The sequence below is a fragment of the Cervus elaphus genome, chromosome 22, assembly GCF_910594005.1.
Source record: "Cervus elaphus chromosome 22, mCerEla1.1, whole genome shotgun sequence".
In the NCBI taxonomy this organism is placed as follows: domain Eukaryota; kingdom Metazoa; phylum Chordata; class Mammalia; order Artiodactyla; family Cervidae; genus Cervus; species Cervus elaphus.
The window spans coordinates 25,609,665-25,635,338 of record NC_057836.1 but is presented as its reverse complement, the minus strand read 5'-3'; the positions used below and the strand labels follow the sequence as shown (position 1 = coordinate 25,635,338).

The 25,674-nt window shown below is 39.3% G+C and overlaps 1 protein-coding gene across 3 annotated transcripts in view; it reads left to right on the top strand.

The window, feature by feature from the left end:
- The first annotated feature begins 6,985 nt into the window (after positions 1-6,985).
- The window catches only part of EPS8 (epidermal growth factor receptor pathway substrate 8), a 199,593-nt gene continuing 180,904 nt past the window's right edge, over positions 6,986-25,674 (top strand). For 2 of the 3 annotated variants that reach the window (XM_043882568.1, XM_043882570.1), the window contains exons 1-3: positions 7,098-7,254; positions 11,738-11,811; positions 11,948-12,029. In XM_043882568.1, the coding sequence (XP_043738503.1) occupies positions 12,024-12,029 (6 nt within the window). In that variant the 5' untranslated portion in view covers positions 7,098-7,254; positions 11,738-11,811; positions 11,948-12,023. Of the gene's footprint in view, positions 7,255-11,737; positions 11,812-11,947; positions 12,030-25,674 lie in introns of all 3 variants that reach the window. The other variant, XM_043882575.1, reaches the window with a different exon arrangement.

Here is a 25,674-nt window from a genome sequence, read left to right as displayed (position 1 = left end):
GGAGGAGAAGGAGATGACAGAGGACGAGACGGTTGGATGGCATCACCGACTCAATGGACATGAGTTTGAGCAAGCTCTGGGAGTTGGTGATAGACAGGGAAGCCTGGCGTGCAGCAGTCCATAGGGTCACAAAGAGTCGGACACAACTGAGCGACTGAATAACAACAACAGCAATCAGGGAAATTATCTTTCAAGTTGCTGGAATTTTCTTGAGTACCAGAGTGACTGGAGTGAGAAAGCTAATAAGAGGTGTGAATTTGCTTCTTAAAATCTTCAAATGTGTAATAGGAGGTGTTTTTGTTGGTTTGTTTGTTTTATTCCACCCTCTTTTCTCTCCAGGATTCTGCTGTCAATGGAAAAAAAATTTGGGTGCCAACTTAAGGAAACAGAGTCTGTGTTTGCAATGCCAATGAGGGTACCCAAGGGGAATTGTTAAATAGCCTGAGGGTTATTCTAGCTCAGAAACCTAAAGATATTTTAGACCTCAGTAACCGAAATTTTAAAAATCTCACTCAATTCTAGACAGAAACACACAAAATGCATGAAATATTACCATGTTAAATTTTCTCTGCCACAAATTAATACAGGTCCATTGTTAAAATTCAAATATTATAAAAATATATTAACTAAAATAGTAAAAAAAAATAAAAAAATAAAATTAAATTAACAAAAAAATTTTAACTAAATAGTGAAAGGAACTCTTCTCTACACTATCACCTTTCTTCCCATAAAAAATACTGTTAAAATATGGCCTGTATTTCTTTAGCTGTTATTCTTTTCTTACATAAATTCATTCATACTACATAGTGTATTACAACTCACATTTCCTTGTAAACGACTATATATCTTGATGTTCATCCAAGTTAGTAATTAATATAACCACTTCATTCTTTTTCATTGTGAGTTAGAATTCCATTTAGGGCTATTCTGTAATTTAAAATTAATGATTTTTTGAAGACTTATTTTTCCCCATGGCTATTTTATGTTTCTCTTTTGATTTTCATCTGCTTTTGTGATTAGACACAAGTGGAAAAATAAAAAGTTTAGATCTGATTAGAGAAAAAAGCTATGAATAGTGAGATAAAAAAATCATTCTCATGATCTTGGAGTAGGGATTAATTGAGAGAATATGTACAAATAGCTCTCAGTGTCTGGCACATAGTAGATATTCAGTAAAAGTTGCCTTGCTTCCCTTTAAAAAAATTAGTGAGATAACTGTTTTCAAAAGGCAAATTTCCATTCTGTGGAATGAGCAGTACAGTTATCTCAAAAAGGTAAAATGAACGGTGTCTCATCTGCATTTTAAAGAATATTCAGGTGTTACTAGGAAAGGAATCAATAACAGTCAGATTTAGGAGAACTAAATTTCCCTCGATTGTACAGAGACATTAGAATTTCTGGAGGAAATAAACCTTGGTGTAAAAGCAAACTTTCAGATTTAAAATTAGGATAGACTATCTGTGGTCCTCCTGGAAAGGAGTGCTTTATCTACAGAGCTCAGTGGACTTTGAAAGGTCAGGGATAAAAAGCAATCTCACATTCTGAGGAACTGTGTCCAGGTAAATAAGAGAACGGTAACTGGATCGCTTTCACCACAAATCTGAGTAACAATTGCCTTGTCCCTCTTCTCTCATTCTGGCTCATCTTTTCCAGCCTTTCCATAGCTATAACCATTTCCCTGCATTTATGTCCTCCTCCCTGCTGTGTGCAATTCAACAACCTTCTCCTCCACAGGAGCAAGAGTGGTAATTACGGTAACCACCAGTGACACACAGTACATTAGAAGTAGCCTCAGTGTTAGTCACTCAGTCATGTCTGACTCTTTGCAACCCCAAGGACTGTAGCTCACCAGGCTCTTCTGTCCATGGAATTCTCCAGGCAATACTGGAGTGGGTTGCCATTCCCTTTTCCAGGGGTTCTCCAGAGGATCTTCCTGACTCGGGGATGGAACCCAGATCTCCTGCATTGCAGGCAGATTCTTTGCTGTCTGAACCACCAGTACATCACCATCACAATTTGTCTATAAAAACCTCCTTTTTTTCATTTCCCTTCCTGACTCCTTAGATGTTACCACTATTCTGAGTTTTAAGATAAACTTTCCTTGGTTTATACACTGGTTTTAGCAACTATATACGTGCGACAGAGGATGAGATGGTTGGATGGCATCACCAACTCAATGGACACGAGTTTGAGCTAGCTCTGGGAGATGGTGAAGGACAGCAAAGACTGGCGTGCTTCAGTCCATGGGGTCACAAAGAGTCAGACATGACTGATTGACTGAACAACAACAAATAATATGTTATTTAGTTATGCTTGTTCCTGAACTTTGTAAAAGGAGCAATTTACTGTACATAATTTATGTGATCTTCACTTAACTTTATTCTCTAAGAATCATTTATGCTGCTGAATGTTGTGGTCACCTCATGTTCACTGCTAGAGAATATCTCATGTCCTGACTATGCCAGAACTTATTTCTCTTTTTTTCAGTTCTAAGTATTTTAAAATTTTCATTCATGATTTCCCCCTTGATCCATGGCTATTTGGAAGTATATTTTTAAATCCCACTTATTTAAGTGGATCTTTAAAAATTAAAATGTACTGTTATTTAACTTTTAAATGAAATCTTAAAAAAATTAATCTGCAATGTATTTCTAAATCAGTTGCCTTGTGAGCAGAGATTACGAAGTTTAGATTAGGAATCAACAAACCCAGTCAACACCTGTTTTTTTGTTTTTTTACAGTTGGTGAGCTAACAATGGTTGGCATATTTTTATTTATTTATCTATTTATGGCCACTCGGCATGTGGGACCCTAGTTCCCCTAACCAGGAATCAAACTTGTGCCCCCTGCAGTGGAGGTGTGGAGTCTTTTATTTTTCTTTTTTAAAAAATTAATTTATTTTAATTGGAAGATAATTACTTTACAACATTGTGATGGTTTTTGCCATACATTGCCATGAGTCAGTCACAGGTACACATGTGTTCCCCCATCCTGAACCTGCCTCCCACCTCCCTCCCCACCCCATCCCTCTGGGTTGTCCCAGAGCACTGACTTTAAGTGCCCTGCTTCATGCATCAAACTTGCACTGGTCATCTATTTTACATATGGTAATACACATGTTTCAGAGCTATTTACTGTGTTATCTCCTGTGTTGGCAGGTGGGATCTTTACCACTAGCACCACCTGGGATCTAGCCGATTACAGTAGCTTTTCAACTCCTGGTCTAAATAATCCAAATTCTTTGAAATGCAGTAAGGTACACTGGTAAATTTATGTAAGTATTTCTTACAGGTTTGATGAGAATGTGTATTGTTAGTGTTGTATGTCGATATTGTAACCTCTAAATGTTGTGTATCTATATATCTGTATCTATCTATATACATGGAATTATCAATAACTTATCAATAGGTAAGATAACTTTGAAATAACCCCAACATAATGTTGGATCTATCAGTTTCTCCTTATAGGTTTTATTATTATGTGATGCCCTTTCTATCTCCAATAATGGTTTTTAATCTTAAAGTTCATTGTGTGTGATATTAATGTAGCTTCACCAGTCTTCTTTTCATTATTATATACCCGATATATCTTATGTTTTCAGTGTCCTTATGTTTTATAAATACATTTATAAAAACATTTACCAATGTTTTTGAAAAGTACTTTGACTCTTTTAGCTGTAGAATTTAATTTATTTATGTTGTGATTACTTACATATTTGAATGTTTTTCCCTTCACTTTTTACTTTCTATCTTTTATTTGACCCCCCTTTTCTACACTTCTTTCCAGTATTTTTTAAGTTTTTCTTTGCACAGGGTAGAAAAATGGATATACTGTTATATTTATTTGTTCATTTCTTATTGCCTTGCCCTTCCTCTTCTGGTTTGGAATTTCTACACTGTCTACTCCTTTTTAATATACTGTAGAACATAATCATCAAAGGCATGTTTTCTGGAGCCAAGCTGTCTGAGTTCAAACCTCAACTTTGTCACATAATAGATGACTTATGGCTCATGTTTTTGTGTATTTTCCCCCGTCCTGTATAAAATGGAGACTGTTAGAAGATTGTTGTAAGGATGTAAATGAGTGTGTGTGCATGTGCTGTTGCTTTAGTCATGTCCAACTCTTGGCACCCCCATGGACTGCCAGGCTCACTGTCCATGGGATTTTCCAGGCAAGAATACTGAAATGGGTTTTCATTCCCTTCTCCAGGGGATCTTCCTGACCCAGGCATCAAACCCATATCTCTTGTATCTCCTGCATTGCAGGTGGATTCTTTACCATTGAGCCACCAGGGAAGCCCAAACATAAAATTATGGAAGTATAAACTATGTTAGGTGAAAGATATGGTTTAATTGTAGTCTATGTGAAATTGACTTGGATATTTTACCTCTCTGTAACATGCTTGCTAGGAGAAGGTAATGGCACCCCACTCCAGTACTCTTGCCTGGAGAGTCCCATGGACAGAGGAGCCTGGTAGGCTACAGTCCATGGGGTCTGGAAGAGTCGGACATGACTGAGTGACTTCACTTTCACTTTTCACTTTCACGCACTGGAGAAGGAAATGGCAGCCCACTCCAGTACTCTTGCCTGGAGAATCCCAGGGACGGGAGCCTGGTGGGCTGCCGTCTATGGGGTCACACAGAGTTGGACACGACTGACGTGACTTAGCAGCAGCAGCAACATGCTTGCTAAAAAACCTAATGCAGGTTTGGGATGCATTATTGAGTGCTGGAGAATTGATGCTTTTGAACTGTGGTGTTGGAAAAGACTTTTGAGAGTCCCTTGGACTGCAAGGAGATCCAACCAGTCCATCCTAAAGGAGATCAGTCCTGAGTGTTCATTGGAAGGACTGATGTTGAAGCTGAAACTCCAATACTTTGGCCACCTGATGCAAAGAATTGACTCATTGGAAAAGATCCTGATGCTGGAAAAGATTGAAGGTGGGAGAAAGGGAAGACAGAGGATGAGATGTTGGATGGCATCACCAACTGAATAGACATGAGTTTGGGTAAACTCCAGGAGTTGGTTATGGACAGGAAGGCCTGGCGTGCTGCAGTCCATGGGGTCGCAAAGAGTCAGACGTGACTGAGCGACTGAACTGAACTGAACTGATTGTCAGGGTATGCCTCGATCAAAGGGGTTGATCCCTGCAATACTTGCTTCTCAACCCACTGTATTTGAACACTGTATTTTCTTCAGAGCACACAATTTAAGGAGAAAAGTGAAAACTCAAAGGACATTCAAGGCAGGGTGTGGAGTGTACTTATGAGGACTCACCATTCCACTTGGAAAACAGTGAGAGGTTCTAGAGATTTTGAAGAAGAAGAAATTTTGAGAAGATCTGGTAGTTACTTAATTGGTTCAAATATATCAAGGCTTACAATGTCTATAAGAAATGAGGTTAATTTTGTGCGGCTCTTAGGGGCAGAATAAGCACCAGTGCTTAAGTTAAGGAAAGTTGATTTGATGTTCACAAATCAAATGACACAGACTTTAGAGTTAAGCATTTTTAATTTGGATTTTAATTCTGGCATCAGCATTGGCTTTGCCAAAAGGAATGAAACTTCTGAGTTTCCTTTTCCTGCTAAATAGGTACAACAAGGCCCATCTCATTTTAAGGATTAGCAACAGCATATAAAAATTGCATAGTTCCTGGCATAGTATTCAATAAAAATTATAATTATATATAATATAGATAAAAATAGAGATCTCTAACAATGGAAAAGTTTAAGTGGTTGATGGTGTAGAGGAAATATTGGAGAGAGGATTTCTACTTAAGATAGTGGACCGGACTTAAGGTCTATTTCTACTTTTAGGGTACTGGTTTTATTTCCCATCTTGGTGTGAAATCTTTCTTTCCCCTGACTACCCTTATTCCTTAATGGACGAAACAAGCAGATTCAATCTATTTTAACCAAATTTATTTTATAGTCTTTCCTTGATTCCTGGGAGTCGTGACCTTAAAGAACGAAGAAAGGAGGGGGCCATAGCTATGACAAACTGGGGGTTTCAAGAAGAAGTGAAGGCAATGTCACACACGGAAGGACTTTTCATTCCAGGGTTCCAGGGGCTCCTGGGCGGAGAAAAGGTTATGAGGGATGGTTAGGATGACGGAAGATGAGATGGCTGGATGGCATACCAACTCGATGGACATGAGTTTGAGCAAGCTTGGGGAGCTGGTGATGGCCAGGGAGGCCTGGCGTGCTGCAGTCCATGGGGTCGCGAAGAGTTGTACACGACTGAGCGACTGAACTGAACTGAGCAAGGTCGTGAGAGGCATTATGTGGAAGAAGCCTCCACTATTTCAAACCACATCAGGCTCTTGGCAGGAGCTACGAGAAAAAAATAGCATCGCAGGCAGGCATGTGAAGCGGGTCTGGTCTTGCTGCTTGCAGCTAAGGACCGGCAGTTTGGAGACTCCCAGGGACCGAAGAGAGGCCCCCTTGGGTGTCACCAGTTGATGGCATGAGTTGGGGAGAAAAACAAAAAGAAGCGACAAAAGGGGAAAAATAGGTGGGAGGGTCCCGGGAGGAAGACAGATGCTGGAGGGTCTTTGGGTGCGCCGGGTTTACGGTTCGCAGGTTAGCGGCCACGACGTGAGCACCAGGAGCTGGGGCGCTCCCTCCGCTCGGAGCATCCACTCTTGCCCGGGGCAAACCTCTTGCTCTCCTCCCCTTCCAGCGCCTCCCGGCTGCTAGTCGGTCCTGCTAGGGCACTTCTGGAAACCCGTCGGCGGCTCAGAACTTCGGTCCGACTTTGATCTTGGCCTTGACAGCTGCGCTCGGTGCCCGGCCCTCTCTCCTCCCGCCCCTCTCCCGCCCACCCGGCCTCCTGGTGCGTTCGCGTCCCGCGCTGGGGTCGACCAGTTACTCGGCGGCTCGGCTGCCGCCAAGACCCGGAGAGCGGAGCCGGGCTCAGGGCCGCGCGGCGCTCGCTCGCGCGCTCGCTCCCGGCAGGAGCACTGGGCATGCGCGGCGCGCGGCCGATTCAGCGGGCGAGCCGGCGAGCGGGCGTGTAGCTCCAGACTTCCCCGGCAGCGGCGGCGGCGGGCGAGGCGGTCTCGCCGAGCGCGAGGCCGGCGCTGAGCTCGCCCCGGGAGACCGCTTCTCCTCGGCCGGGCGCCGACGGCGGCTGGCGGCTCGCGGAGGACTGAGAGGGAGCGGTCCGGGTCGGGGGCTTTCTCCCGGCCGCCTCCCGCCGGGTGAGGGCTCGAGGCGCCTCCGGGGAAGCCGCGGCCCCGAGGGCGGATCCGAGGTAAGAGCCCCTCGGAGAAGGGCGCCTACCGGGGTCCCGCGGCTCGGACTCTTCCGTCGATTTTCAAAACCCGCCTTTGTGTGCCGAGATGGAGCGGTGCCAGGCGCCGCGTCCGCCTTCGTTCACTCTGACTGCTTTCAACTGGTGTCGGGAGCCAGGTGTGCTAGGGCGCTGCCTCCGGAGCGAGTCCGCGCGCGGGTCCCGGGCGCCCGGAGCCGGTGCCCGCCCTCTGCGCCCGGGGCTCCGGCAGGGTGGGCGGAGGAGACGCACACGGTCCTTGTCATATTTCCCGGTAACCTGAGCTTCCGCAGGTACACCTGCGTTTCTCTGGTCCTCCGGGCGACTCCAGAACCGAATATTCTTCTCCCGGCTTGTCTGAGACTTGGGCTTTCATAGAGCTACCCTCCCCGTCCCCACATTGCGGGGGGAGGGGGGAGAGTGTGTGGTCTTTTCCGTTGACACTTTGCAACAAGACCCCATCGCATACCCCTCCAATTTCGAGGGAGCTCGTTGTTTGTGCGTAGTTGTCACTGCTAATTCCTGGTGACTTTCCTTTCTTAGCGGCTTCACTCGGCTCACTCACCATTTTACTTTTGGGAAGACGGCCCTTCTGGGGTCTTTGTCAGTAAATGCCTTCGGAGTGGGTTTCCAAGACCCTGCCCGCTCCTCCTACGCTCTCACTTTCTTCTCTCCTTTCAAGGACTCCCTGTAGGCAGAATCTTGCCAGGGATCGTCCCCTCGCTTGCATTGTTTGTCAAATCCTTTCCCCATGGTACCCACAGCCTCGCTGGACTCTCTTTGGGGGTAGGATGCTGTATTAGGTATGAGGATTTGAACCCCTTAGGCGTCAAGAGTGCTAGAGCATTAGGAATTGGAATTCACCTTTACAAAATGTATTTCCATGGAATGTATTATTGCTTTTCTTTTGACGGTTTCAGTCCTCACCTCAGATAATAAGAGGAGTAGCTAATATCTGAAGAGTTCAGATAAAACTTGGTTTGAGGCGCCTGTGACTACTTTGGTTTTGGCTTTATTTGGGGGGGGGGTTGGAATAGAAGAACTGGGATTCCCAGAAGTCTTCTTTATATACATACAACAAAGTAACTGTGTTGTGTATTGCTTCTAATGTATTCCCATTGAAAGGATACTATTCTTCTACAGGGAACTGGGTTTTGTAAAGTGTGAACCGGTAATTTAGATCATGTGGTCATTGAAAATTAAAGACTTGTGTTATCCTTTCTCACCTATTTTCTATTTGGAATTGGAGTTTTCTGGACATATTACTGTAGTTCTTATGTAGCTGGTGTGGGAACTTTTTGGTCATGGGTTCACATTTTCACTTGGCAATTTGAAAAATAACCCACTTTGTAGACTTGCCATGTAAAGGGTAGGGTAGAATGTATCACAAATATAGTAACATTTTATAGACTGCCTTTAGTGCAGAATTCAGAAATTAAGACTTCTAAAAATTCCACAAGTTATTCTCTTCATAGAAGACGAGAAGGAAAGATAACTTGCTTTTAATTCCAGTGTTGTGAGATAACTCACAATATTTAATACATCCTCTTTGTAATCTTTTTTCTCCCACTTTTCAGTGTCATTGAATATCATTGTATAGTAATTTTCATCCTTTTACTAATATTGGAGGAATATTTTAAGTTGTATTTAGCATGAAGTTTCTTCAAAATGGTTTATTCTTGTTTGTTCCCTGTTGGGAATCTAATGCCAAATTTTGAACACTTGGCTTGTTTCTGATCAAATGTAAAGATTTTTATTTTACTTTTGTCTCTAGATTTTCCTGCTTTTAATTTTTTGTCTATGCTAATACTTTACAGATACCAGTTTCTTTTTTTTTTTTTATGCTATGACATAGGCTTCCTGCCCTTTCCTTTCAGTGATTTTATGTGATACATTTCAAATAGTAATCTGTTCCTTTTCTTTCATTATTTTACACCCGTGTTCACCCACTACTTTACACTTTTTAAAAAAATTTATAAATTTTTTTTGGCCATGCCGCATCTTAGTTCCTGAACCAGGAATCAAACTCATGCCCCCCTGCAGTGGCGGCAGAGTCTTTACCACTGGATCACGGGGGAAATCCTCACCCACTACTTTTTATTCTTCTCTGGACTCTTCTGTTTTTTTTTTTTTCACTTACCTACTTTAATTCTGCAGCAGCTCACTTGAACCACGATGTATATAAGGAAATGCATTAAGAGTATCCAGAATAAAAGATGATGGTTTTTCTTAAGGTCTTGGTTTAGATGTTTGAAGTTTTGTCAGATGGATATTTTAGCACTGATTTGATTTATTTAAAGTTTGTTAGCTTTTCGGAGTTGTATTAAGCATACAACTACGTTTGGGTCATCAGAAGGAAATAGAAGTTAATGATAATTCCAAACTTTCAGACATCTGCAATGGTATGTAAGAGGAAAAAGAATTTTAATTTTAGTTAAGCACTTCACTTAGGGTACATCCCTGCAGGGAATTACTGTGTGAAATTGTTTGCAGCTGTTAGTGACTGAAAATATTTTCTTCAGAAGAATTCTGTAATGGACTAGTTGTAAACATTTGAGGTTTAGTGTATCCATGGAAGGTGTGAGGTTCTTCTATGCTTTACTGCAGCCTCTTCAGTGTTTTCTAGATACATTCTTAAATGGTATTTTTAAAAGCATTTTATTTTTTAGATCAAATTTATAGAAAAAGTGTGAAGATAGTAAAGTGACATCTCATATACCTCCATATTGTTTCCCCTCTTATTACTACCCTACATTAGTATTTGTTACATCAATGAGACAGTCTTGGTACATTGTTGTGTAGTCACTGAGTCCTGTTGGACTCTTTTGCAGCCCCATGGACTCTAGTCCCGCCAAGCTCCTCTGTTCATGGGATTTCCCAGGCAAGAATACTGGAGTGGGTAGCCATCTTCTTCTCCAGGGGATCTTCCTGCCACGGGGATTAAACCTGCATCTCCTGTGTTGCCAGGCGAATTCTTTACCACTGAGCTACCAGGGACGCTCATTGGTACATTATTATTAACAAAAGTTTATGCTTTAGATTTCCTTAGTTATATCTAATGCGCCTTTTTTTTCCAGCAGCTGTCATCTCGGGTGCCACAGTACACTTAGTTGTCACGTGTCTTTAGGCTTCTCTTGGCTGTGACAGCTTGTTAGACTTTCCTCGTTTTGGATGCTCTTTACAGTTTTGAGGAGTACTGGTCAGGTATTTGGAGAATGCCCTTTATAGGAATTAGTTGAATATTATTCTCCTTATCAGATTGAGGTTTTGGGCTTTTGAGAGGAAGATCACTAAGGTACAGTGCTACTTTTATCACATAATGGAAAGGGTGCTTACTAGCTCAGTTGGTAAAGAATCTGCCTACAATGTAGGAGACCCTGGTTTGATTCCTGGGTCGAGAAGTTAGCTGGAGAAGGAATAGGCTACCACTCCAGTATTCTTGGGCTTTCCTTGTGGCTCAGCTGGTTAAGAATCGGCCTGCAATGCGGGAGACCTGGGTTCGATCCCTGGGTTGGGAAGACCCCCTGGAGAAGGGAAAGGCTACCCGTTCCAGTGTTCTGGCCTGGAGAATTCCAAGGACTGTATAGTCCATGGGGTTGCAAAGAGTCAGACACAACAGAGTGACTTTCACTATCAGACATGATTTATCACTGTTGATATTGATCTTGATCACCTGGCTTCAGTAGTAGTAGTTTTCTGCACTGAAAAAAATCGCTCTTTTTTCTTTCTTTTAATGCTGTTTCTTAGAAGGAAGTCACTGTGAACAGCCTGTACTTAAGAAGTGGAGAATTACGGTTCTCCTTCTTGAGGGTAGAGTATTTATATACATTTTTTGGAATTTTTTTGCATGGAAGATTTGTCTCTTTCCTCCATTTATTAAGGGCTTCCCTCGTAGCTCAGTTGGTCAAGAATCCGCCTGCAATACAGGAGACCCTGGTTTGATTCCTGAGACAGGAAGATTCCCTAGAGAAGGGATAGGCTACCCACTCCAGTTTTCTTGGGCTTTCCTTGTGGCTCAGCTGGTAAAGAATACCCCTGCAATGCGGGAGACCTGGGTTTGATCCCTGAGTTGGGAAGATCCCCTGGAGGAGGGAAAGGCTACCCACTCCAGTGTTCTGGCGTGGAGAAAAGCATGGACTGCATGTATAGTCCATGGGGTCGCAAAGAGTTGGACACAACTGAGCGACTTTCACTCACACTCCATTTATTAATTTACTCAATCATTTGCTTATATTGGTCTGGACTCCTGGGTATATTTATATTTGTACTTTGGGTTGGAATCCAATTCTACTTTATTTTGTTCCCCGAATTGTTTCAGTTTTGGACACTGTGAACTCTTTCAGTTGGTTCCTGTCTTCCTTTGACATCTCTCTATTAATGTAAGTTAAAAAAAAATTTTTTCCTTACTTTCTAACATTAAAAGATGTGCCATGATTATCTTGTGTATTTCTGTTTCCTGCCCCAGCCCTCGGGTTAGCCAGAAAGAATCTGCTTCATCTTCTTGGGAAATGATGTTAGAAGCCAAGATCTGGGTTCTAGGTATTCTTTTTTTTTTTAATTATTATTATTTTTAATTGGAGTGTAATTGCTTTACAATGTTGTGTCCATTTCTGCTGTACAACAGTGGGGATCAGCTATATGTATACATATATGCCCCTCCCTCCCACCCCTCTAGGTCATCACAGACTCTAGGTATTCTTGCTGCTACTGAGGTGTCATTACTTCTGGAACCTCTCGTCTGACAGCAGGGAATGCATGTAAGTGTATACAAATGCCTGTATATATACTTAGCTATGCATGTTTCTCTCTGTAACCATGTGTATCTGTGTGCATGTGCTCAGTCCAGTTCAGCTGTTTGTAGCCCCATGGATTGTAGACCATCAGGCTCCTTTGCCCATGGAACTCTCCAGGCAAGAATACGGGACTGGAGTGCCGTCTCCTCCACATGCATATCTATTTTAAGCTAAATATGAGTTCATATGGTTGTCTCTTACTCTGCCTAGTCCATTACCACCTATATCATTCTGGATTTCTTTCCTCGCTTATCTGTAAATTCACTCTAACAGGGAGAAGAAACCTGGCTTTCACCATCTGCCACTTAATTGTTCAAACCCATTATGTGTGTACAACAGTATCAAAATTGTTAACCTGTGCTTTCTTTAGAAAGAGGAGGAAACAGCTTTATCAACTAGAGTACAGTGCTTGTGTGCTGTTCCTTTTACAGATTCCACTTCTCTTAGAGATGCCACTCCTTTCCCTCCTATCCTTTGTAGTGAGGTTGTTGCACACATTTATGATACAAGTAGATACTTTTGTTACATCCTAAATTCCATCCTGGGATCCCCAGACCTTCTAAGTGATTTTTTAAAAAATTTACATATATTGTTTCACTCTTTCTTCTGTGAAGTTCTGTGGGTTTTGACAAATGTGTAATTTCTTTTATTTATTTACAAAAGTATCACACTGGATAATTTCAACACTTAAACATCTTCTCTGTTTCACATATCACTCCCTTAACCCTTCCCCTGGCAGCCACTGATTTTTTTTTTTTTTTACTGTCTCTGTAGTTTTGCCCTTTCTGGATATCATATCACTGAAATCATATAGTCTTGTTCGATTGGCTTCTTTTGGTTAGGAATGTGCACTGGAGGTTCATTCATGTCTTCTTGTGGTTTGATAGCTCATTTCTTTTTATCATGTAATATTATTGCATTGTATGGATGTATCTACAGTTTGTATCTATTCATCTGTTAAAGGGTATCTTGCTTGCTTCTGAATTTTGGCAGCTGTGAGTAAAGCTGCTATGATTATTCATGGGTAAATTTTTGTGTGGACAAAAGTTTTCAAATAAGTTGGATAAATACCTAGGAACACAATTGTTGGATCATATGGTAAGATTCTGATTAGCTTTGTCACATATTGCCAATCTGTCTTCCAGAGCAACTGTACATCTCGCATTTCTACCAGCAGTGAATGCAAGCTCCCTTTGCTCCTCATCCTTCTTAACATTTGATATTATCAGTTTTTTGGATTTTATCTGTACTAATAAGTACATAGGAATATCTCATTGCTTTAATTGGCCCTTTCCCTAATGGCATTTAATGTTAAGCATCTTTCCATATGCTGTTTCCCATCTGTATATTTCTTTGATGAGATGTCTGTTAGGAACTTTTGCCCATTTTTGAATAGATCTCTGTTTTCTTTTTTTTGGCCGTGCTGTGTCTTCCTTGCTACGCAGAGGCTTTCTCTAGTTGTGACAAGTGGGGGCTACTCTCTAGTTGCAGTGCTTGGGCTTCTCTCGTTGTGGAGCATAGGCTTTATGGTGCAAGGGCTCAGCAGTTGTGGCAATGGGGCCTGACTGCCCCACGGTATGGGAGACCTTAGTTCCCGGACCAGGGATCAGACCTGTGTGTCCTGCATTGCAAGGTGGATTCTTAACCCCTGGACCCACCAGGGAAGTCCCATTTTCTCTTGTTGAATTTTAAGAATTCTTTATATATATTTTTGGTACAAGTGCTTTATCAGATACTTGTTCTGCAGCTGTATTTTTCTTGTCTTTTTGTTCTCTTAATAGCGTCTTTACAGAGCAAATAATTTTAATGAAGGCCAACTTATCAGTTTCATGGAGAGGCTTTTTGGTGTTGCATTTAAAAACTCATTGCCAAACTCAAGACTACCTAAATTTTATTCTGTTTTCCCACCCCTTAACAGTTTTATAGTTTTGTGTTTTGCTTTTAGATCTGTGACCCATATTGAGTTAATTTTTATACAAAGAGTAAAGTCTGTGTCTATATTCATTTTTTTTTTTTCCTGGTGGGTTTCAAGTTGTACCAGTAGCTAGTAAATGTGATATTTTAAGTAAAGTAGATTATAAATTTAGGTTTACAGTGGAAAGGACAGTGTTTTATTTGATTGTTTTTACATGTTTTGCAAAATCAGTTAAAAGAAACAGTTAAGAAATGGACTTGGAAAACCAAAATGTAACACTGCACAGACTTTAGACTATATACCAAGATTGATTCCTGGACATCGTATATAATTCATTTTCTTCTTTCTCAGCAACTCAAAGATTCTTCTTTGTGGAAATGAGAATTGCTAATTGAGTAACACATGTCAGTTAGTTTAAATCTAATCATAGAAATAATAAAGTTCTGGTTTTCACAGAAAAGGTCCAAAATAAGGGATTTGCAGGGTGTATGCTGAGAAGGGACAGATGATATCCACACCATCTAGAAACCTGAGACTCTCTTTCCTTTTTTTCAAGTGACTTTTTTTTTTTCAAGTACCTTTCATTTGGTCATCACTTTTTGTTGTTGACACTAGGGCCAGCAGTATTGTTATATTACAGATAGAACCAGAACTCTTCAAGAAGCATCTAGATTAGATCAAACATTATAAAACTAGCACCTTTAGTGTGGCAAGCATTACATACATTATCTCTTTTAATTCTCACAAGAGCTCTTGAAGGCAGGTCTCCTTATTTCCATATTACAGGTAAGAAATAGGTTCATAAAGAGAAAATGACTTGCCTGTGGTCTGCATGGGGAGAGAGAGAGACAGAGTTTGGATAGATATCTTGATCTTTCTGGCTCTAAAACCGATGTTTTTAGCTTTCTTGTGTTATCTCGCTTCCCTGATAGCTCAGTTGGTAAAGAATCTGTCTACAATGTGGGAGACCCTGGTTTGATTCATGGGTTGGGAAGATTCCCTGGAGAATGGATAGGCTACCCCCTCCAATATTCTTGGACTTCCCTCGTGGCTCAGCTGGTAAAGAATCTTTAATAACTGATGTTACTGATGTTACAGCTCTAGTAAGCTGGTGTTATCTCTAGTAACTGAAAAAGTGCTAGGGTAGTATTAATGTGTCTTTGATTTTATTCTTTTCTTTAACATAGTACTTAAATGACTACTGATTTAACTGCGAATGCCTCAGAAGATTGTGTTTTTGAGATCTGTGGAGATTCTTTTTTTTTTTTTTTTTTAATGTTGATGGATCTACATCCCACTGACCCAGAGCTATGAGGTATTGCAACATCTGTAAATAATGAGGTTCCTTTCAAGAGTGGAAGTTGCGGGGGATTAGAAAAAGTAGAACACGCATTGGTGTCATTAGCTATTTGTTTATCCCTATGCCTTGCTGAATTAAGTTTCTTGAGGGCAAGAAAGTGTCTCATTGATATTTAAGCACATCACATGTGCTACCCACTCCCAAAACGTTTGCTGGATGAAATCAGCACACTATCATGCTTTTTATAGAAGAATCTTTAGAATGTTTAGAAGGAGACGAACTCTTCTTCACCTGGGACTTTGAAGGTAATTATTTTTCATTTGTTCATTCAGTTCATCATTTATCGAGCATTTGTTGAGTATCTGTTCTGTGCCAGACACTGCACACACAGAGAGGAATCAGGATCTCTGCCTTCTGTCATCAGGGAACCCAGGGAATGGAGGCAACCAGACAACCATCTCAATAGAGTGTGGAGCTAAATGGAGTATGTATTAAGCAAACAAGCAACCAATGGACTTTGAAATCAGAGAGACCTTATCTGCCTTAGTTTCCTTATGTTAGAAGTGGAAACAATAGCAGTACCGTTGATGCAGTTGTTGGGAGGAGGTTAAGTGAACAAGAGGAAAAAATGTACACATTTATATTTATATCTCAGTACATAGAAGAAGGGAGAGGCTCACTGTTGTTGATGGAGTCAGGAAAGTCTTTACTGGGTATGTGACACTTGGCTTTATTATAGGATAAATTTTTGAGGTCAAGAATGAGAGGACTCCAGGGCATTCCAGGCAGAAAGATAAATACATGTGACGTGTGCAGAATGGGTTGGCATGACAGGAGCGATGCGGAGTTCTGCACGTTCTCACAGATGGAGCCCCGAGGATTATTAGAAAGAACTGAATAACCAGTTACTTTTCATTTTTATGAATAACAATACAAAAGAGTAGTCATTAAAGTGGAGTAGGAGATACTCAGGGTACCAAACCTGCTAGAAGAATTGCATGAATGCCTTCTCCTAGTCATGTGATTTCTGAATGTAGTCCTTTATGTAGCAGATAAATTCTTGTGTTCCTTTTCAGCCCTGTGACACTCAAGTGATTTTACTAAGAAAGAGCACTTGTGTGTTTGGGTGAAATCACAAGTCCTGTCTCAAACCATTCTTTTTTTAAAAAAACTTCTTATTTCATATTGGAGTATAGCTGATTAACAATGTGATAGTTTCAGATCATTCTTTTTTTTTTAAATTGAAGTATAGTTGATTTACAATATAAGTTTATAGTGTAAAGCAGAGTGATTCAGTTATATATGTGTATATACATATATATATAGAGAGAGACATACACATACAGATGAATTATATATATGTATATACACACACATATTTTTCCACTGTGGTTTATTATCAAAGTGTTCTTGTATTTAGTAGCATGAAAGTGTTCGTGCTCAGTCATGCCTGACTTTTTGCCACCCCGTGGACTGTAGCCTGCCAGGTTCCTCTGTCCATAGAATTCTCCAGGCAAGAATACTGGAGTGGGCTTCCATACCCTTCTCCAGGGGATCTTTCTAACCCAGGGATCGAACCCAGGTCTCATGCATTGCAGACAGATTCTTTATTGTCTGAGCCACGAGGGAAGTCCTATATTTAGTAGCATAGCAACATAAGAATCTAATATCCTAATGAAGTGGGATCTAGTCCCGTTTGAGTCAATCCAAAATTCTAAGAACCATGAACAGTTTTTCACCAGAACCTGAAACATAATACTTAGGAATGTGCTAGAGTAATTTGTTCAGTGAATCAATTATGAATTGATAAGAGGTCAGAGTTCTGCAGTTGAAAAATTGTGATTTTAATTTAAGGAGAAAGAAAAGAACATGAAGCTCAATAGAAGGAAGAGAAGTTTATATTTAAGTAGAGGGAAAAAGATATTTTTCAAAGTCCTCTGTTAAAGGCTAGTGATATGAATTTCATTTTATGTAGAAAGTTTTTTATTAGCACAATTAGCAATTACTTCTCTATCACCATTAGAATATTATTCCTTTTCCTAGAAATATATGCATATTATTGATATAGAAAGCCAATAGTGACATATTGGCTTAATGCAACAATAGAATGTTTCCAGTGTCTGAAATATAACATTTGTGATGACTGAATACTCTGATTTTTCTTCAGATTCTAATATTTGTAATGTTTTGTAATATTGTAATTGTTTCTAATATTTTTCATTAGAAAATAAATGTTTAAAAAATATAAGCAGCAGAACAAATTCATAAAGAAATACGTGGATGAAATGCATTACCTTTTTTTTTTTTTGAAATGCATTACTTTTGAGAAGACATTGAACATGATTTAATTTTCTACAATAATTTTGACATTTTGAGTTAATGTAATCTTAGACATGAACATATAATAAGATGATTGTGAGCATATTTTAAATGTGAGAAAGATATAACTATGATGAAAGAGAGAGCAGATACATTTAACTTTCATATGGAAGAAAATAAGACATTATTATAGCTATATAGATTTTTTCCCCCAAATAAGCATGTTAATCTTGTCTGTGTGTTTATGTGTATATATGTAATTTCCAGTTTTTCTTTCCAGTATATTTGAAAACTTTGTTTTATGAACAACTGTATATTGGTATTTAAAAATATTGCTCTTTAATTCAGAAATACTGATTTAGAACCCTATCTTTAGGGTTTCTTGATTTGTCTTTATTATTTTAGTATATTTATCTGCATTATCAGAACTTCTGATATAAAATCTTTTTAGTTTGGGGACTATAAGCTAGGTTAGATATTTTTTATATCTCAGGATCCTTTTAGTCAAGAGAAAACATCGGTTTTGTTGGTAGTTTTTTTATTTAGCTCTTTTGTGGGGCCTTGTTAGACTCTGAATAATTTAAAAGCAATGGAATTCTTTCTGTGATAAAAATCTAGTCATCAGGCCAAATCTTGTAGCATTATTCACATGATACTCATGCATATAAAGGTGTAGAATTAATATGTATGCCTGAAGTATATATATTAAAGAGGGTGTTTTTAATTATTTTTTAACGTTCGTGGATTCACAGATTTGCTTAAAGTCTTAGCTCTTCTGTTTTTAAGTATAATGTGTAAAGAATAATAACAAAAGCATTTATAACTTCTTTAAATTTAGGAGTAATTATTTTTCTATTTTTCTATATTAGCATATTTGCTATGCAGCATTATAAGATAAACTGAGTTTAAAGTACCATCTTTTTCTATTGTTTTACTTTTTCATATATTTCTTATCCAAACGACCAAAACAAAAGTTTCAGCACCATTTATTACAGTGTCCTTGCACTTGATTGTATTTCACGTTTTTCAGTTTAATCTGAAGACTTTCCATAGTATCACGAAGAAAACAGTCCTATAAAATTCTTGAAGCAGATAAATGACCATGTGAGTTTTTCCTCAATACCCCTTCTCTATCCTACTTCCCTCTTTCCTGCCTTATTCTGTCTTCCAGCCCCAGTGTCTGACCACTTTTTTTCAGGGCCCAAATGGCATTAGTTGAAAATGTATCTTTCATAACTTTGCTATCTTTTCAGTTACCATTCAGACTTTTTCACTGCGTGGTGAGATCTCAGCTGTGATGAGTGAAATCTGAATAAAAGAGACATTCATGGTGGTTCTGACAGTGAAGGTTAGGTTTAGGCTGCCAGAGAGTTTGAAACAAAGGAGAGATTGAAGCCTCATCACCTCCGTCTTATTTGGGTAGTAAGTAAAGTATTTTGGAAGTAGTAAAGTCTCATTATGAAGATAATGAAATCTTGTCCAGACTAAGTACATTCACAGTGACTGACTTCAGCTGGAATGCATCTGAACACCACTCAGTTTTTGTACTAATTAGAAAAGATCCACCATGGTTTTGTTTGTATGTTAGAGTATATGCTAGTGACTTTTTAAAAAACATTTTGCTTTGTAGGAGCCCCTTAATACTACAGGGAATTTTAGAATTTCAATTCAAATAGTTGTCAGGTAAATTTGTATAATGTAAAAAAGTTTTTTTTTTTTTTTTTTATATGGAAAAGTCCATGGTGTTCTAAAGGGTCTTCAAATAGGACTAAAGGTTCCCTCATCTTGCCCTCAAAGCCTCCCCTCTCACACCTTCTCTATACCTGTTGTTGTTTAGTCGCTCAGTCGTGTCCAACTCTGTGCGACCCCATAGACGGCAGCCCACCAGGCTCCCCCGTCCCTGGGCTTCTCCAGGCAAGAACACTGGAGTGGGCTGCCATTTCCTTCTCCAATGTGTGAAAGTGAAAAGTGAAAATGAAAGCGAAGTCGCTCGCAGCGACTTCAGTGTCCTACTCGTAGCGACCCCATGGACTGCAGCCCACCAGGCTCCTCCATCTGTGGGATTTTCTACGCAAGAGTGCTGGAGTGGGGTGCCATTGCCTTCTCCGCCTTAGCTTCCTATTTCCCCTTTATTCTTAGTAAGCTTCTGTTACTGCTGTCCGTCCTAACAGTCACTGGGAACGGTAATGTGATGGTGGTGGTTTAGTCACTTAAGTCATGTCTGACTCTTGTGACCTCATGGACTGTAGCCTGCCAGCTCCTTTGTCCATGGGAAGGATAATACTGTGGTAACATTTCCTTTAAAAGGAAAATTACAGAAGAGGAATATGTATACAAATGTATAATGAATATAGCAAAATACATCCTGGAAGGTCTTTTGTTTGTGAGGGTGAGTTTTGTTAGTCGTTGTTGTGATAGATCTTGTTTGACTCATTTCAACTTTCTCCAGTGATCCTTTTGTGATATGCATATATGAGATAGTTAGGCGAGATTAAGGATTTGGTTAAACCATTAGCAAGCACATTGGCTTAATTCAACCCAATCTAATTCCTTCATCTAACATTTTTGGACATATACAGCTTTATTTAATAGAAAATAATTTTGTTTCATTTAGTGAAACTTATTTTTCAATAAAGAAATATTAAATAAATGCCTGCATTACTAAGTAGCAATAATTACTGTAATTAACAAAACAGACAAAGTTGCTAACCTTAGAGTACACAGTGTCAAAAATCTAGATTAGAAGAAGCATAAAAAACTTAAAAGAAGCATCAGATTCAATGTAAATGGTCAAAAATGTGTAAAATAAAGAATAACCTTTCTGGCTTCTTCCCTGCCTTCCTTCATCTGTCTCCTTTTCTTTCTTTTTCTCTTTTTCACTTCTAAGAGAGTGAAGATATTAACATTTTGTATTATATTTTTCAACACAGCCCAATATTGTGGATTTATAAAATAATAACATTTTCAAATTACATTTTATTTTGCAGTCACCCTGCAGAAGAACATTTGTTATTTGTGAACAGCTTTGGGAAAAATTATGGTATACCAGCACTCCCTTTGAAAGATTTTTCAGCTAAGGTCAGCTTAAGATCAGAACAGACAAGTATGGTTTGTATTAGTTTTATAGACACTACTCAGTATTCTTTTCTTGGAAATGCCTAGGAATGAAGAAACCATTATTCATAAAATGAAGTCATGCTGAAGACCTCAGGCTGGTTGTAAAGTGGTCATCTTTAGAGATGGCGAAATGTGTCTTACTGGGAGTTTGAAATGTGGGTAACTTGAAGACCTTCGTTTGAAGCAGCACTGCGGCCTCCTCCTCTGGTGGAGCCCAGCACTTCCTAACACACTGCTCGAATTACACACCACTGACATGATCCCCACAATGTGTTCGGCTCATGTGGTTCTTGTTAGCTGTTGTGAATGAAAGATTCATAACTATCTGTTTCAGAAAAACGCCTTTATTTGCATTACAGAGAGGTTGATTGGAACAGGATCAAGAATTGTTTTTAAATTGTAAGTGAGCACTTATGGTTTGGGTCATGATTGACACTGGACTTTTAAAAAAATTCCATGCCCCAAGAAGTTTCTGAGTAAATGTTTCGATGACAGTGTTGACATAGATGGAGAAGAGTGCCTGCATTTTTTCCCACATTCCTAGTGATTTGGATCAAATATTTTTGTAGAAAACCCTGCTAACCTTTCCCTTATCTTGCCTACCAGGTGATATATGACAGGATCACAGAGGGGAGTAGGACATCATGCAAACTTGCCAGACAGATAATTAAAGAGTCCACGTGGCAACCTTGTGGCCTGATTTTCCAAGCTCTGTCATCCTAACTGGAGAGTTAGCTGTGTGCTGTCAGCTTGAAGAACTGTAGGCTTGTGTACAAATTGAGGGGTTGGGGAAGGGAGAGGGGGTGGGTATATAAATTCCATCTCTGCAGGTTTGCCAAATTCATAATATAGAAGCACTTTTGTTCTAAAAGAAAACTTAATTCATTATTTCCTCATTTTGGCTATTACTTCTTATATGTTAACAAATCACTACCAAACAAATTAAATACCAGAGGAACTTTTTTTTTATTTTAATTGATGGCATACTAGAAGTTAGTTATTTTTGAAGTCTTTTTTTTTCTTAAAGAAAAAGGTAAGATTTGAACGTATTGGTTAGAGTGGGTGAAATCATTTTCACCTTTTGCTTTTGTAGTAAATTAGTTTGTGCATTTTTGGTAGCAGTTCCTGAACTATCCAAATAAGATGAGGCTTGTTTTTCTCTCACTAGGCAGATATTAATATTTATGAATACCTGAAGTTGATTATGTGATATTAAAAGTCACATAAGATTTCCAGCCTTTGTTATATTAATACATTCTACAAGTTGTTACTACAAAAATGAGAATTTTAGATACCAATGTGAGTCAGTTCTTTTTGGTTATACACTGACTTTTTTTTTATTTTTTGGCCACACCTCACGGCATGTGAATTTAGATCCCCCACCAGGGATTGAACCCATGACATTCGAAGTGGAAGTGCTGATTCTTACCCGCTGGACCACCAGGAAAGTCCTACACTGACTTCTAATTGCTCTCCTGTCTTTACATATTCCCACTTGATATGAATAGGAACTCTTTTTCCTACTGTGTATACATAGTTCATGTCATATGCTGTTTTGAAATATATGGAGATTATTTGCTGGAATAATAAAACTCATTCAGACTTGCATCAGCTAGACTTTTTAAACAGTTTTTTTCTGATGAGAGCTGTGCTTAAATACTTACTTCTACCATATCATGTCTCTCTTCCCACTCCTAACATTTTCTCCCTTTTCTCCAGCATGTCTTGAAGGGGCTTGTAAACCCAGTTCTAAAATATGTCATGCATCTCTCTTCAACAGGTAATTGGCCCCATGCCTGTCTTTAATCCCAAACTGCACTGAGGTATCTCATTCATTTTCCTTCTTCCTCAGATGTGATTGAAGTTTTCTGACCTCGTGACTGCCTTCTAATTTTCAATGTGACTTAGACCAAATTGTAGTCAGAGAGTCATTAATAATCAAAATTAATAATATTGAAATGTAATTTTAATACTTTAGGCCTCTCTATCTTGGTAAATGTATTAAAGAGTCAGTTTAAACAGTTATTCTTCTGTCATATGCATGTGTCTGAGTCAGAGTGTTTATATAGTAAGCTGTTGGAGTCATGGGCCTCTTGGTGTGGTATTACGCACAGCTAGAAACTGTTCTCTCTCTTTTTTTTTTTTTTTGAAACTGTTCTCTTAATGATCTTTTGTGCTGCCTTTCCATCTGGTTCCCAGCTAAGATTTTTTGACACGAAGCTTGTACCTGTTGCTTTCTCTAGTTCACTTTTCCTATACACATGTCAGCCCACTTTAGTCTGCTGCCTAAGCTCATTCCTGTAGGTTATTTGTAATCTTCGTAAAGACCAAACTTAAAGGAAAACATTTGGTTTTTCTCATACTTGATTTTGCTGTGGCTATTAGAACATGGATTATATTTTGTTCAGTATTGAATTTTTATCACCTAGAGTTTCTGGTACTCTGTAGATTGTTAATTTTATTTACTTATTTGTATTAATTTATTTGGCTGCGTCAGTCCTAGTGGCTGCACACGGAACCTTTAGTTGCAGCACCCAGGCTCTCTCTAGTTGTGGCACATGGGCTTTCTTGCCCCACAGTATGCGGGATTTTAGTTCCCCGACCAGAGATTGAACCTGTGTTCCCTGCATTGCAATGTGGATTATTAACCACTGGACCACCAGGGAAGTCCCCTAGATTGTCTGTTTGCTGAATGGATATATGTATGCAATGATCACTGTTTTTTTTTTTTTTTTTCCCCTGAAGAATGTTTTGTTCCTTTGGCTCCCATGGTGCTGTTCTTTCCTGGTTTCTTTTTTTATCTATCTGTACTTAGATGTTGATTCAGAAGCTCTACTCCTTGGAGTTTAATAGGTATGTGAAAAGTTGTTCCACGGTGGTAATCTTCTAAAGTAAGTTCTAGCATCATTTGTTGGTAGCAAGGAGAGCCAGCACTTTCTTGCAGGGAGTGGATGGGGGATGGGAGAGTGGGGATGAGTGGCTTCTCAGTTCATGGTTTTGTCTATAATCTGAATACTTACAGGTTGAGAAGTTTCTGAATTTTCCAGGATTCTTTTCTCAGCCTTCATCTAATTTCATGTTTCATTATCTTCCAAGGTGACTTCAGCCACTCACATTGTTTCACTTAGAACATTGACTCTCAATTCTTTATCTCTCGCAGATGCTGTTCTCCTGAGGTCCAGGCCTTTAGTTCTGACTGTACCTGCATGTTGCACAGGCCCCTTGGCCTTCACAGTTGTCCAAATACATTGTTGCCTTTTTCCTAATCCAGCTCCCTTCTCTTCTCTTCCTGTTCCTCTGAATGGAGCCACTGTTACACAAATGGTAACATCTGTGAATCTTTCTGAACTCCTAATTCTGCCTTAACCCTTCACTTCCTCCAACCTTGAAGGGATGTTTGTTGATTCTTATTATAGCATGGGTGACAGCATCCCTTCTTCCCTATCTTGACTGCTAATCATATTTTTTATGTTGCTTAACATTCCTCATTGTTTCCCCATATGTTCATTACACAGTACAGTTCCCCCTGGTATGGCACGCAACAGCTCCTGCTCTCCTCCCAGGCTTTTCCTCTTTGACTGCCAGTGCCCCACAAATGCTGTAACAATTGTCATTCCCTGGATACACTCAGCTTCACTCTTGCCTGACTTTGCACACTCCATTTCCTCTGCCTGGATTTCCTCTCTGTTGTCCTCATCAGCTTGTCTGTATCATTTTAGATTTGGCTTAAAGATCGCTTTCCCAGAAAAAAGTCCTTTCTTTGTGCCTAAGTGGTAGGATATACTTACTTTAAAATAGTAATTATGCTGTGTTTTATGGTTTGTTTACTCTCTTTTCTCTCTAACCAGTCTGAGCACTTACAGGTGGAGGATGTGTTGGAATAATCTTTGTCTTTCTTGTCCCTTAGCACAATGCTGGATGCAGAGTATGTACTCAGTTTTTGTTTTAATGTATATTCGGTCAATGTATGCTTAGCATGCCTTTTGGTGTTAGTGGGCTTCTCTTCTACAGGTAAAGAGAGTATGATGGAAAAGCTGAGCAGGATTTATTTATTCACTATGGGACCATTTCACCTGCTTCCTTTCACAGAGCCTTCTGGAGGTGAAATTTTGAGGCAGTCTGTTTACTGTATATTCTCTTCCCCTGTCTCCTATCATTCTTCCACATGTTGCACAGTAGATGCCTTAAGGTTGTCTTCCAGTTACCCAAGACATATCTCTGTGACCGTTTTCTCTACCCTTGTGAACTACTGAAATATATTGTTCAGTTATGTCTGGCTGGAGAGCCTGTAATTTATAGATAAAATGCTGAGATTGGGAAATTTAAAAAATTTAAATAAAAATTAAAACGGGGCAGTTTAAATGTTAAATTTAAATAGAACCTTTTGCTTGCCACCACCCTTCACAACCCTCCTTTCAATGAAAAGAAGACCTATAGTATTTGCCAGTGAGAGATCAGGACCCAGCCAAAACGCCTATCTGGCAGTGACTTATTTTGTATCATGATTATTTAAGAAAAATAAAATTATTTAAGAAAAAGTAGCTTATGAGTAATCAAAATAAGAATATTAAAATATTATATATATGAGAAATTTAGAGTTTGTGTAGTTCAGCATTCTTATTTTACTGACGAAGAAAGTAAAACCAAGATGTGTCAAGTGATTTGTCCTAAGTCATGCAACTAGTTTATTGCAGAATTTCCTAATATCTAAGCATTCTAAGCCTTCATATAACTGTACTGTCATGAGCCTGATGCTCTATTGAATTTGACAGGAAATTGAAAATTCATTTATTCAAAATACTTATCAGCTATCTTCAAAAAAACACAGAACTAGATATAGTTCTAGGCACTGATGATACAGATGCTAATAAGGTGGCTCTCCCTGGTTGCACCTAAATCGTGGAGTGAAAGAGGCATTAAAAATTATGAAAGTGATATAAATGATATTTATCTACTCA